This window comes from Sparassis crispa (genome assembly GCF_003851025.1).
Source record: "Sparassis crispa DNA, contig_000006F, whole genome shotgun sequence".
Lineage (NCBI taxonomy): Eukaryota > Fungi > Basidiomycota > Agaricomycetes > Polyporales > Sparassidaceae > Sparassis > Sparassis crispa.
In genome coordinates, this window is record NW_020939753.1 from 881,223 (window position 1) to 895,100 (window position 13,878).

General features: G+C 51.8%; 5 protein-coding genes across 5 annotated transcripts; 2 read left to right on the forward strand and 3 right to left on the reverse strand.

Moving 5' to 3' along the window:
* Window positions 1-122: 122 nt before the first annotated feature.
* Window positions 123-3,011, reverse strand: SCP_0703270 (glycoside hydrolase family 37 protein; the record flags this gene model as incomplete). Its single annotated transcript, XM_027760253.1, has 12 exons — window positions 123-341; window positions 396-461; window positions 513-603; window positions 655-996; window positions 1,051-1,393; window positions 1,447-1,665; window positions 1,722-1,848; window positions 1,900-1,968; window positions 2,027-2,061; window positions 2,115-2,249; window positions 2,304-2,718; window positions 2,778-3,011. 12 exons carry the CDS (start codon window positions 3,009-3,011, stop codon window positions 123-125), a joined length of 2,295 nt encoding a protein of 764 aa, XP_027616054.1.
* A 1,453-nt stretch (window positions 3,012-4,464) lies between these two features.
* Window positions 4,465-7,094, reverse strand: SCP_0703280 (hypothetical protein; the record flags this gene model as incomplete). The annotated part of the gene is made up of 8 exons (XM_027760254.1): window positions 4,465-4,575; window positions 4,669-4,818; window positions 4,872-5,325; window positions 5,382-5,551; window positions 5,602-6,141; window positions 6,196-6,261; window positions 6,669-6,839; window positions 6,891-7,094. 8 exons carry the CDS (start codon window positions 7,092-7,094, stop codon window positions 4,465-4,467), a joined length of 1,866 nt encoding a protein of 621 aa, XP_027616055.1.
* A 357-nt stretch (window positions 7,095-7,451) lies between these two features.
* SCP_0703290 (hypothetical protein) lies at window positions 7,452-10,394 on the forward strand (the record flags this gene model as incomplete). Its single annotated transcript, XM_027760255.1, has 5 exons — window positions 7,452-8,192; window positions 8,250-9,212; window positions 9,278-9,394; window positions 9,448-9,685; window positions 9,742-10,394. The coding sequence occupies 5 exons, from the start codon at window positions 7,452-7,454 to the stop codon at window positions 10,392-10,394; spliced, it is 2,712 nt and encodes a 903-aa protein (XP_027616056.1).
* Window positions 10,395-10,775: 381 nt separating this feature from the next.
* Window positions 10,776-11,714, reverse strand: SCP_0703300 (V-type proton ATPase 16 kDa proteolipid subunit; the record flags this gene model as incomplete). The annotated part of the gene is made up of 9 exons (XM_027760256.1): window positions 10,776-10,787; window positions 10,843-10,895; window positions 10,952-10,991; window positions 11,053-11,207; window positions 11,262-11,301; window positions 11,351-11,456; window positions 11,512-11,524; window positions 11,586-11,613; window positions 11,670-11,714. The coding sequence occupies 9 exons, from the start codon at window positions 11,712-11,714 to the stop codon at window positions 10,776-10,778; spliced, it is 492 nt and encodes a 163-aa protein (XP_027616057.1).
* Window positions 11,715-12,169: 455 nt separating this feature from the next.
* On the forward strand, window positions 12,170-13,632 carry SCP_0703310 (Thioredoxin reductase; the record flags this gene model as incomplete). Its single annotated transcript, XM_027760257.1, has 7 exons — window positions 12,170-12,201; window positions 12,251-12,268; window positions 12,343-12,454; window positions 12,510-12,645; window positions 12,697-13,000; window positions 13,059-13,114; window positions 13,172-13,632. 7 exons carry the CDS (start codon window positions 12,170-12,172, stop codon window positions 13,630-13,632), a joined length of 1,119 nt encoding a protein of 372 aa, XP_027616058.1.
* Window positions 13,633-13,878: the final 246 nt, after the last annotated feature.

A 13,878-nucleotide genomic window follows, 5' to 3' on the forward strand; every position in this document is an offset into this window, starting at 1 on the left:
GTACTCTGACCTCCTGTAGAGTGCATTCATGAATACACGGGGCAATCGTCCAAAAATGCATCGTCCTATGATGCACAGTCCAAGAATTCATCTTCGGCATTTCTAGTCGTTTTCTACTAAACTCATCCCAGAATACCAATAATCACGACCACAAGTCCCACCGCAAACGTCATACAAGACGGAGCAGATGGAGCGCTCGACGCTGCGTTCTTAGTATTGCTGGAAGCTGGCTTCGTGCTGTTCGCAATGGCGAGCAGGTCCGGGCAGTCTGGGGCAACCAGTATGTGGCCATACGTGCTTGCCATCCAGAGTACCACACCATTCGTCCACCCGAATCCTGCCTGCAAACAATCCTTGTTGGAGCGTGTCATTAAGTCGATCCCGCGCAAACTCACTTGAACAGTGTACTCTCCGCCACTTCCGGAGGAGTCGACGTCGCTGATCGAGAACTTTTCGAATATCTAAGGTTGATGTCAGTTGCATTGATCGCTGGGCAGAGAGCGTGCACTCACGTTGCCAGTATTGTTTATGCTCTGGGTGACATTCAACTCCGCATCCGATAGCCGCGGCAATACACCAGGGATCGACCCGCCAGTTGCATGCCTATAATATAGACATTAACCTACTGTGACAAGAGTGAAGCAAACCACTCACCAACTGCACAGTGCACTGGCGAAGTAACGGTTCGCCAGCTCCCTCTGCAACGTCGCTGCCCAGCCTTCTCCCGACGTAGCATTTCCGCCGTTCACGACCGTGCCGTTCAGAGTACTCACGTCAGCTGAGGGACCAGTCTTCGTGGCATTCCCGCCGGTCCCAATCATAGGTTGTCCAGGCAGTTCGTCCTCGGATAAGCCAAGCTGCCCGGACGGAATGAGGTCGTAGGTGGACTGGTTACCGGAAGGTGTGGGCAAACCCGCGGCGGCAATGTCAACTGGGAGTGAATTGAGGGCCTGAAGCGCAATGTACTGATGCGGAGGCCAGGCGTTCGGAGCGTCCCTGCGTAAAGGAATACGTAAGTTATCCACCCACACGTGGACGCAAAGCATGTACCATTGGAGTCCGGATTCCAAGAAGGTCACCGGCATTGTACCGTTGTATCTGTTCATGACCATATTGAGAGCGGCGAAGAGGCCGAACGCGCTTGCGTTCGAATTGAGGACCTCGTCAGGAATGATACCGTTCCACAGAGGATAAAAGGTGGCCGTTGTGTAGATGCTGTTGCGGCTTTGCGAGGTGAGATTGAAGTCGTAGAAGGCTAGCTTAGATGGTTCCCAGAAGAGATCGAGGATACCTGCTCGGAGCTGCGACGCCGTCCAAACGTGAGAGGACGCCAACGAAGAGTTACTGTACCCTCCCGACGAATAAAAGTTCGCAAGAATACTATGCGCCTTGTCTGGCACGCTTCATTAGCTTCTAAACGAGATATAAGAGCCAATGGAGACTCACAAAGAATGCTGTTGAGACAAATGGGTATGTTGTTCTTGACATTGAGAGCGCGTAAGGCAGTATTAGTATCATTGGAACCACCGGCCAACGGGTATTTGACGAAGCGAGAAGAGTAATCCCAACCGGTTTCCGCACCACTGGCAAGCTCCGAATATAGCTCTGCACGTTCACTTTCGTTCAGAGGAACACTCAGTGTAGGATCATTAGCGGTCAAATAATCTAAAAACAACCAGCGTCGGGATGAGCTACGCTAGGAATGCCTAGGAAATACTAACCAGTGATGTACGATTCTGGACGAGGAGCACTGTTGTTTACAGCGTAATGCGCCATGGAGTATGTCTGATTGGTGTACGGGCTGGTCACATTCAACGTGCGGTTGCTTGCCCACCAACTGAGCTCTATCTGAGAAGTAAAATTGAGCACCGTTGCACATTCTTCACTACGAGCGCCTACCTCAGCCAGTGGGAGGGCACGAGCAAGGATGGCGGTATCATTCGTTGCGGAGACATAGTCCGATATCATCTGTAAGCGAGATTGGGAACGAATATCTAGGGCAGCTAAGTCTTAGATCCACACTTACACGGACGAACAACGGAGGCTGTGAGCGGTCCAGATCTTGTGCAGACACGTCAATATCGTTAGAATACTACGGGGGCTCTAACCCTTACAATAGATTCGCCCGCCGTTCGGAATAAATCCGAACAGCTCAATCTCGTCCATGAAGTTTTGCAGAGTATTGTTCGCGATATCGTACAGCTGCGATTGAATCAATCCCTGTATAATCCAATACGAGTCCCAGTAGTCTGAGGAACAGACACTTTAGCCATTGCATGCTAACACTAATGGTATACACTCACATTGCTCCCGGAATCGACCGCCAGGTATGACGAACGTGTGATTCAATGGGATGAAGCTGCTCTCACAACTTCCGCTTTCTGTACCTTCCGGGCAGAGCGCAGAGTCGTTAGTCGACCTTACGAGCTGCGTCCAAAATCCGTGCACGGTTTGCGTCCAGGCCTTCAACAGGGGATCCGTTACGTTGTCCAGAAATGGCGGGGAAGGATTGAAGTTTGGCAGCTCGACCCCCTCGAGCTCCAATCCTTCGCCACGGAAGTCTTTGTCCATGAAATTCACGATGTCACCTTCCGTGATGTTCCCGCTTGCGAACGCTTTGAAGTCTGCAACAACCTGCTGCGACGTTTCCGATGTGGGTTTGTCCACGATGGTTTTGGGGTCGCTGTATACTTCAGCCAGGTTGACAGTCTGCAGTAACTACTCCAATCGACGCGTCTGAGTATTAACGTGACTGTCATTAGAAGAGATAAACGTACAGCTCCTGCGCAGAATATGTTGCTTGGACACCATGGTTGCACGGGTGGCAAGGGGATCTGAGAAGGTAATACAGCCGAGGGCGAGCCAGAGGCGCTGGCTACTGCAGTCGAAATAGAGACCACGGGCACACTGGTACTCTCTGAGGGAGGTGCAGTCGCGCTAGAGGCCACCTGGGACAGTGCGTAAACAAGTCGAGAAATACACAACGTCGAGAACAACGCTGCCGTCAACATCTTGAACGACTTCGCACCTCGCAGCTTCCCGACCGGCCGCTCACCGTCGTCGACTTCGTAAAACGGGGTGTACGCAGAAGATTTTATAGCCGCTGCTCGTGCCGTTCCCCATCTTCCCTAGCGCTCATAAAACATAGGTCTGCTGACCCTTTGGCAATTGATGTGGACCGATGATCAAGCGGAGTAATTGCGCAGAGCTTTTGTGTGGAGGACATCTTTCAGGCTGAGCGGATTTGCTATGGGCGACGTGGAAGGAACTACGTCCAGGTTACTGTATTGCTGCTGTAGGGATTCTGATCGTGCGTTTGGGTCGCGTCAAGAAAAGAGATTCCAATTCAGATTGTTGCCATATTCAACTCAGGCTTTGACGAGGTCGTGACTCTGCAAAAACTCTCATCTGACAAATTCAACGGTTCTCGGTGGTTTCTAACAGTATTGCGATGTCCTGCTTTAGTTCACTCGCGATCGCATGTACGATATTGAGGCACTAAGTACTACTAGAATATGAAAACATGTGGTAAAGTTGAACGTTTGAACAATCAAGCTGAGAACGACAATTGGATTCTGCGGATCCAAGGTGGTCGATGATGGAAGACCGTTGCACTCACCTTCAACGCAGCAACGAACTGCCCATCCTGTTGGAGCGAAGGACACAGCGCAGTGAAAATTGAGCTGGTACATAGGCATGACCAAGGGTGACTTTACTTAGGTCTAAGGTGGCTGGGGAGTCAGTTTGTCCGGCGACTCAGCGCTCAGTGGCACGTGGGCTTCGGTGACCCATCAGGACCTGAACGTTCTGAACCGGACAACGTACAGGTCGAACTGCTGTCATCTAAAATTGTGCACGCACCTTCTGCGAATCAGGATCAGATAGCATGAATTGTGCCACTTGCTCCGAGAGTCGTACAGCCTCAGCCAATATAAATCGGCATACGAACAATGATGTATTTACTCACCACCACTGACACTGCGTTCAAGGAAGACACGACTCGGAGCAGCACACCCCATGAAGTCAGGGAGAAGAATCTAGTTACACCAAGACCTGGTGGGTCATCCTCCATCACGCGGAGGCGCACGAGTCAATGTAACTCAAATGGCAGAAAACATGGCGACTTAGCGTGCAGGCGTGCAACCATCCTCTCGCAACTCAAAAGGGCATTGATGGGGTGAGACAACCTCATAGAAGGTACCACAAAGAAGTAACATCATCTACATTGCCATGGGCTGATCGAATATGCAACTCACGACACAGGCTGAACACAAAGCACTCGACAATCTTCGGCTCCGCCTCTTCTGGCACACAGTAGCACGCAACAACATAGCAAAATCGACGTGGAAATCTTGTACATCTTAGCAGAAAATAGCTGATACTACGCAAACGCACCTGCCCCAAACACCAGAGGCGAATTCAAATCGTGCAGCGGAGTCCTTGTGAGACATAACCACTGATTGATCAATCGACCAACATTCTCTCTGTATGGAGGCCTTCACCATACGCCATACTTTCGAAGATGATTTGTCGCCAGATGCTGATTGCGAAGTCAACTGCTTCCTCCTCCAACACCTAGAAAAAAAGGACAGATGAAAACATTCAGCAGTCGGAAGGAAAGTACACGCGCTTCACATATGGCCACGACACGCAGAACTGAAGACGCACCGGCTCAACACCCTCGATCAATTTATGAGGACCTTTGTGATCCTTGAGATGTTCTACAACGAACATGACAAGATCATCGTCCTCCAATTCTCCCAAATACTTTGTCATCTGGTGCTTGACAAGTGGTTCCAGTTTGCGGTCAATCATAACCTGTCCCAATCAGTGAGCATGCAGAGGTATGATCGGATGTTGCAAGCACCCACATCAGACAACCCATCCCACCGAACCTTCGCCTTGAACAGGGTTTCCCTGTCCCGGGGGACAGACGCTCTGATTTTCTCCAGCCTCTCCTTCGCCTTCTCACCACCTTCCGCGAGATCGAGCTTGGGAAGAGGCGCCTTCCTCTTACGTATACTCTCTTCTTCCTCCTCCTCCTCCTGCCCAAACACAGTAGCTTTCTCTTTCGGACCAGCCTCGGCCTTCGGTGCAGCGGCGGTAAGAGAGACATTCAGCTTCACTGGGGCACCATCGTCTAACAACATTCCAGCCTTCCGCTGTTCATCTTGCAGAGCCTGCATCTCATCCATTTGTCGTGCGAGGAACGCTTCGGACTCGCGGCGCAGGTTCTCTGCTTCACGTTGTTCATACGAACGCGACTCCTCGTCAGCTGACTGCTCAGCAGCAAGTCTCCGCACGCGCAGACTCCGCCATCGTGCTCTGGCGTGGCTTCAGAATCATTGACCACCTCACTTGAAGAGTGTTGATCTGCTCACCGGTCTGTGTAGAAGAGCTCGTCGCTCTCGTCATCATCCCATATTTCCAACCGTGACCGCATCTCAATTCGATCTCGCTCCTCCGCCTCCTTTGTCGCACGTTCCCGCGCAATAGCACGCTCAAGGGCCTGTATTCGCGCACGCTCTCGAGGCTCGTATCGACGCTCTCGCTATTGCAATATCGAATCAGGACTATAGCTCCCAAATATAAAATGCTTACATCTCTGTATGAATTTTCCTCGTCTCGTCTCCTCGTCTCTTTCCGGTACTCTTCCATCTCTTCGTCAGTCTTGACCCTTGGAGCAATTCTGTGATCCGGCACTGGAGATCGCGAGTCTTCTTCCGCCTTGACAAATCCAACCGGCTTACTGTACCCTTGTATGCCCTGTCCGAAACCTTGAGGTGTCTTGGAAGCCGCTACTGGCGACTCTTGCTGCCCTGACAGCTGCGGCTTGCCCCATTCCCTCACCTTCGGGCCACTGGGCGCACCCGGAACAGCAGGCGCACTCTCTTTCGCGTCTCGCATTTTCTCTCGCTCGCGTTTGGCCGCACGCTCACGAAACTGCGCAATCTCAGTCATGACAAGACCTCGCTGCGTTTCGGGCAGGTCTGCTTCCTGGAGATCGTGTAGATGAGGAGGAATGACATATTTCTCTTTGTCAATAAGCCCGCTGTTGGCCGCTTCCTGAGACTTTTTGTTGATTTCTTCAAGAAGAGTGCTAACTTTAGCTCTAGCTTGGCGCAACTGCTCCTCGTCCATCTGCAAATAACGTCAATGTTTAAAACCCGTGAAAACCTATGCGTTTCGACGCACGTCAGTCATCATTTTCTGCGCCTGATAGGCATCGAGAAACATTTTGGTCTTCTCGTCTGCTTTCACCTAGTTCATAGTGATAATTGCAAGATCAGCGGGAAACATAGAATCAGGGATATTCCGCAGTAATCTTTGGGAGAGACTAGGCCGGAACTCCGACATTATCATAAACCTGGAATCGTCCTTGGGAAACACGGCTTGAACACAAGCCCACGATACTGCTACATCATCGAAAACAGTGATAGTCATCGGTACGAGCTCGTGTGATCCGCAACGGCGAGATCTTCACAGGCCTGAATTATGTAGCATATAACAGCCCAGCGAACAGAGGAAATGGATGCGCAAAGAGAGATATCAAGATTTCTGTTCCATTTGGGTTGATGATGTGGGTACCAACAGCAAGCTGGAGGCACACGTAGATCTTCTCCGACCCAGCTTCTCACAGGAGCAGAGGGGATATATGAAAAACTCACCAGGAGCTTCTTATTTACGCAACCGTCCTCTAAGGCCGGTAGCTCAACGCCATTTAGTAGCGCCATCGCCCGCAACGCAGCATCCGGGTCCTGAAACTCAGCGAACCCAAAACCTTGAGGCTTGTTCGCTGGGGTAATGAGGCGCTTGAACGACGAGACTGATCCGCAGGCCTGCACACCAGTCAGACATACGCTCGAACGAAGGTCGTTTGACAGACTTACCCCGAGCAGTTGGTTCAAGAAACCATCGGTGATACCGCCAGATATCGAACCAATGAACAACTGCGTCGCTTTTGGCTGCGGTGGTACAAATTGCTGATGTAGCATGTGCTGCTGCTGTGCGAGAGCTGATATTGAGGGACCCTGGCCATACGAAGGCATAGGTGGACGTAGACCGAGTCCTAACCGATTCGGCATTGGCTGCATGTTGTCTCTCTTTTGTAATTTGAGGTAGACGGGATGGTGTTGTCAAAGGCCTCAGAGTTTCAGGCTAATATCCGTTGTGGGTGAGCGCGAAGAGGTCAGAAGGGATTTTACGGTCAACGCAGCGCAGACGATGAGGTCGTGAGGCACAAATTTGCGACCTGTCACGCTTACAATACATCCGTCCCTATTGTTTGTAGGCCATCGTACCGTACGTGACATTTGCTACAACGAGTTGTACCCCTAAATAACCCTTAGATTCGCCGAGGGTAAGCCGAGGGCGCTCTATTCATTGCACCCCGACATCGACTGGCCAACCTATCCCAGGCGGTCGTATGAGGAACTAGGGTGGTATCTCTAATGCTGTCGTGTTCTCTCCTCCCTGTGTCACTTTTGGCTCTCATCTTTGCTTCTCAAGCTCTTGCAGCACCGACGACTCCCAATGATCCTTTCCATGACATAGCGGTGCTCATCTCCAAACAAGCCGAACAGCCTATATGCTGTCTTCGCCCACTGGAACCGGTGGAAACGACTACAGAGGAGGGTCTGCTTCTGTCATTCGAGGATTGGAAGGCGAAACGATTTGCGGAAGACCACCAGCCTAGCGTTCACTCGCCTGCTATCTCTGGACACAGGCCACTCCCTGATGCCATGTCAGAACCTACAGGCTCTAATGGTTTGGTTGCTCCAAGTCAAGCTGAGGGTGCGGCATTGAATGCAGTTCAGCAAGAGGATAGTGGAGTACCGGACGAGCGCTCCTCCCCACATTTCCGCATACCACTCACAGATCGCTTCAATTACGCCTCTCTAGACTGCTCAGCGCGCGTTCATACCGCGCATCGGTCGGCAAAGTCTTCGTCGGCGATTCTTTCAGACAAGAAGGACAGATATATGCTCAGTCCCTGCGCAGAAGAGAAGCAGTATGTGGTGGTAGAGCTGTGTGATGACATCAGGATCGACACGGTGCAGCTGGCGAATTTCGAGTTTTTCAGCGGCGTGTTCAAGGATTTCACGGTTAGCGTCGCGAAGACCTACACTATTGATCCAGATGGGTGGACTATCGCGGGCACGTATCGAGCGCGTAATACCCGTGGCGTGCAGGTGAGTACGTTTCAACCAGGACTTAGTGGCTTGATGCTAGCTCTTACACATGATCAGTCATTCCACCCTCCGACTTCACTGCGCGACTTCTACCGTTTCATCCGGATCGACTTTCTTTCCCATTATGGCAGCGAGTATTACTGCCCCGTGTCCCTTCTACGAGTTTATGGTCTCACTCATCTCGAACAGTGGAAGTGGGACATGTGGGAAACGGAGAGCAAAGCCAAACGCTCTGCCGAGGAAGCCAGCGCATCTGTGGAGATCGCGGAGTCCCCTCAGACCGTTCATATTCCCATCGTTGAAGCCGTAAAGCCTCAGGAAGTGATGGATGAAGTTCACGCTTCAATTGCCACAGTTGCGACTCCGACACCACATTCGTCTGTGCCATTGTCGTCCAACGAGGCAGACGGAGCTTCTACCGAGAACAGCACCGCCGACAGTGAAGATGCTGTCATTCACTTTACAGAGAAAATTGCGTCGCCGCGAAGGCCATCATCCAGTTCTGGCCCCTCTACTGCAGTGGATGCAAATGGAACGGAGCCATCGGACATAGGCGTAACGACCTTCACGTCCACTGTTGACGAAAGTTTACAAACACCCGAAACAGAGGAAACACACGAAGGGCATATTTATGAGGACTCATTGTACGATACCATAATGGACATCCCTCCGGTTGATACCGCGGCACCTTCAGCATCCTCCGCGTATCTTATCCATCCACCCTCTCACTCCCCTGATTCATCCAACAATGCCCCACCATCTGTACACTTATCATCACTCACCGCCTTCTCAAGTTCTACGTCATCCATCCTCACTGTCACTGGCTCGGCCTACCCTCTTCCCCAACCACTATCGCCCGTTGCGACAGGCGGGGAGTCAGTATACCGAACTATCATGAACCGTCTGATGATGCTCGAGGCGAACACGACTCTATATACTCGGTACGTCGAAGAGCAGACGACCGGCGTTCGAGAGGTCCTGAGGCGCTTAGGCGAAGACGTTGGACGGTTGGAGGGTATCGTGAGTTGACTGGTCGCATTTCGTCCTCCCGGATTCTGCCTTGCTCATTTGTTGTCGGACCTCAGGGAAAGGCACAAGCTCAAATATACCAACGTTCTGTGCAAGATTTTGAGAACTATAGAAGGCATTTGGATACCGAATACTTCGAACTACTCTCTAAGGTGAACCACTTAGCAGATGAGGTAGTGCATCGGCCATTTATTCGTGGATTCGTATTGAATAAATATTTTTACAGGTGATTCTAGAAAAGCGCCTTGGCATTGCGCAACTGTGTTTGCTGCTCGCTGTCTTGGTGTTCATGAGTTTGACTCGGGGTTCTAGAGGGGAGCACGTTCATGGCCGACCGTCATCCATGCGTGACTGGGGTCGGAGGACGTTAAGTCTTAGCGGTGACTGGATGTCCCGGTTGAGAACTCGCAGTTCAACCCCTCCGCCTCCACAACCTCCAAGCCGCGCTCTGGATGAGTCTTTTGGTTCGTTACTTCCCACTTGCGAACAGCATTAAATGAACTCATACTCACTGTCGCAGGAATAGTCGAATTTCCCTCGCGAGCTCCACAAACAGCAGAAGAGAAGCCACTAACCTTACAAATCCAGCCAGTATCGTCGGCCCATAAGGTGGGTGCACGCCCGCGCACTCCTTTGGCGCTACGAACATCGAATTCGCGGCACAATATATTCAATCGCTCCGTGGCTCACGGAGGTGTCCATGCCTCTCCGTCCTCAGCGTTGTCGCGCCCACAGATACAGCGCTCAAGCTCAGGGCACGGTTTTGGCGGCATTGGACCCGTGCCAAGGTCGGCCAAGAAATTGGCGCGGAGCGCGCATTTGCATGAGGTGAAGAGCACAAGCGGCGCGCCAAATTCAGAGTGCAAGACGATGGACAAGAACACGGGTCATCCTTTATCGGAAAGGGCGCGGAGACCTGAAGATGTCACTGATACTTCGGTCGACATATTTAGTCCCCAGTCGCATACGGCCGTGCTAGAGACTCCTTCTGTGGACGCTGCTAGGTCAAAACATCCAGACGATCGGCATCCGCTGTCACCATTGCGCTTGCCGACTGCCAATGATTTACCGCATGGATGCGCATGCGAAGGTCCCCTTCCAGAGGGTGATACTAGTGAGGCAGACGGTTGGGTAGACACGGATGCGGATGGATCGGAATCCGAGTTGGGTTGAGACAGGCGAAGAGGCATTCGCAATGCCTAACTTTACTGGCCCTTGCTGCAATTGAGACCTCTGGATGTATATTATTACTTGGTATGATTCTTGCATATATCCCTGGACACACGCATTTGTACACTTACACCTCACTGGTCTTGGAACAGTAGATAGTATTTATGTCCACAGCTTTGGAAATCCTATGCATATTCGCTGGACGCGGGAAACAATGGTATGATATACCAGATGCGTGTAGCACGGAACATTGTCGAGAAAATGGCACCAACACAGCAAACCTAGATAGACTACAGGTGAAGTAGGGTTGAGTGGAGACGGTTTCCTCTGTGGCACGTCTCTTCCCTCTGCCGATGTGCATCTAGCTTGGTTGTCCACCTGGGTTTATACGGAGCACTACGGTCTGATGTTAGAGAACACATGAGAACAATTGCACAAAGGGTCGACGCACAACGCCAGCCATGTCCGATGCTTTCGAGTTCATGATAAGCGCGACGATGAGACCTACGCGAGTCACAGTTGGTCACCCTTCTCGCGACTGAAGTGTATCCATTACTCACCGTACAGACCCAGCACTTCAGCGAAAATGAGGATCAAAATCTAGCGGTCGCGATTGTCCTTAGTTGTCGTGTATAAATCCCCAGCTGATATGCATGCTTACCATGCCCACAAAGAGCCTTGGTTGCTGCGCAGTTCCCCGTACGCCAGCGTCACCAACAATACCGATGGCAAAGCCTGCTGCTAGTCCGGCAAGACCCACGGAGAGGCCAGCACCCAGCTGAACGAATCCTTGGAATAATGACATGTGCATAGTTACTGCGAAAGTACGTTCGTGTACCACTCGTGGACGAAGCTAACTTCACCACTCACGTTCTGCCGAGATGAGTACCGACACGACAAGACCGTAGATCTGTGCTGTCGTCAATGAGGATAGACGCGTACAACTACAGCACACTGACAGCAATGATACCAGCCATGATAACTGGGATAACACACTTCATCATTAGGTCAGGTCGGAGGATAGACATGGCAGATATGCCAACTCCGGACTTGGCTGTGCCGTAACTTCAATAAGTTGTTAGCCCTCTATTCGCCCTGGTTTCAGCCTCACGTATCTCACCTCGCGCCAATGCCTGGTAGTTCACGGCACAATGTGAACAATGAGATGCTGCGAAGCTTAGTTGTGAAACTCACAGGTAAAGACGATTGCACTGGTGCAACCCTGAAGTGACAATTCCAACGTTAATGGGCAGTACCCCCTCAGTGCTGTCCACTCACCATGGCACCGAAGAAGGGAGCATATACTGGGCAAAGATCAGACATGTCGGCTGATATGACTGCAGAGACGGAGGATGGAATCTTAGGATTTTGGACTGCCTCAACGACGACAGCAGCAGTGGGCGGGACGAAAGATGCGGCAGTTGCCGCGCTCCAACGGCGCCGCTGATCAACTTTCAAACCCAGCCAGTCTTGTAGTGTGGCACGTCGCGGTCAAGCACACGGTGCATATACTTGCTTCAGTACCACCACGTACTGACCACGCATCTGTGCCGTTTGACTGCATAGAAACTTGTTTCACCTGTATTTTTCTTGGGGGCAATCAATGGTGGAACAACGTGGCGAGTCAGCAACATTCTCCGGCGGACATGTTCGAGCTCTCTACCCTGGGCTAGCGTCGCCTAGTGCTCCCATTGCGAGCGAGCTGGAAGACATACCAGCATGCCATTCATGTCTGTCTCTCACAATTTTAATCTTACAGGTCACTCGGCGTATCGCAAATGCTTATACGCAGTGCGCACGATTCAGACGCGTGAGTCACATGATCGGCTGCTAATCACTTGACTAAGTTTCGTGACCAGCCACGACCCACTTTATAAGTTCGTCAACCTTGTTCCTTTTCTTTCGTCCTGTTCTCCTCACGTAAAGCCCTTACCCGGGCTCTGCATATCAGCGCCGCCGCCGCTACTACGTACACCAAGCCAGTTCGTCATTCCAGCATGCCTCCCACTATGAACGGAGTGAACGGAAAGCTCGAGAAAAGCTCGAAGATGCACTCAAAGGTGGTATGTATGCTGGGCAGATTTCTGCGGAGCGATGTGCTGATCGTTCGCGATACAGGTGATCATTGGGTCGGGGCCTGCGGGACACACAGCTGCCATCTACCTTGCTCGAGCGAACCTGAATCCGGTTCTGTTCGAAGGTTTCATGGCCAATGGCTTCGCCGCCGGGGGTCAGCTCACCACCACCACGGATAGTAAGTGATCTCTTTTTACATTGCACTATCACTCATGGTACGGTCTTCCAGTTGAGAACTTCCCTGGGTTTCCGTCTGGCATACTCGGTCCTGAACTCATGGACAAGTTCCGCGCACAGTCCTTACGGTTTGGCACGAAGATCATTACGGAGACCGTTGCTAGAGTCGATCTTTCCTCACGGCCATTCTGCTACTGGCGCGAATTTCAGGAGGACCAAGAGCCGGAGACAGCCGATACCATCATCATTGCGACAGGTGCCAGTGCGAAGCGACTGGGTCTCAAAGGTGAAGAAACATATTGGCAGAGCGGAATCAGTGCTTGTGCGGTGTGTGACGGCGCAGTTCCGATCTTTAGGTGAGTCTCGCCTCTTTCTTAATCGGTGAAAGCAGCATCTTAACACCGTTCTTCTCAGGAATAAACCCCTTGCTGTGATTGGCGGTGGTGACTCTGCTGCAGAAGAAGCAACTTGTGAGCGTCTGCATCCTTTGCTTGGTCACGTGGTTGCTGAGGCTCGTATTTCTGCAGACCTAACGAAATACGGTTCGCACGTCTACGTCCTTGTCCGCCGAGGAGAGCTGCGTGCGTCGAAAATCATGGCGAAGCGGCTACTGAATCACCCCAAGGTGACGATACTGTGGCACACGGTCGCGACGGAGTGCCAGGGAGACGGCGACTTGCTGAACAATTTGCGAATCAAGAACGTTATGACCGGAGAAGAGAAAGATCTGTCAGTCAATGGGCTGTTCTACGCGATTGGCCATGAGCCCGCGACCGCAATCGTCCGCGATCAGCTGCAGACCGACCCTGAGGGTTACATCATTACAGTGCCCGGTACCACCCAGACCAGCGTCAAGGGCGTCTTCGCAGCGGGCGATGTGCAGGACAAGAGGTTCCGACAGGCCATCACAAGTGCAGGGAGTGGATGTATGGCTGCTCTCGAGGCGGAGCGACTAATCGCTGAGGAGGAAGAGGGCGCCGAGGATTAGACGGGCTTTTTGCATGCATATTAGATATACTTTCTACGCGCAATACCCGGCTTTAGAACACACCACTGGCCATGGCTCTTCCTGGCTCTTCGTGCAGCACGAATTATCCGTGCGGAGTCTCCATTTTCGTGTTCTACCGTGGTTTTACTGGCGTTGGCGAGATGGGTGAACGTTGCATATATGGAGTAGTACAGTTGGATTGACAGTGGAGTCGATCCTTTACTTGTTGACGAAATATTCTTCACG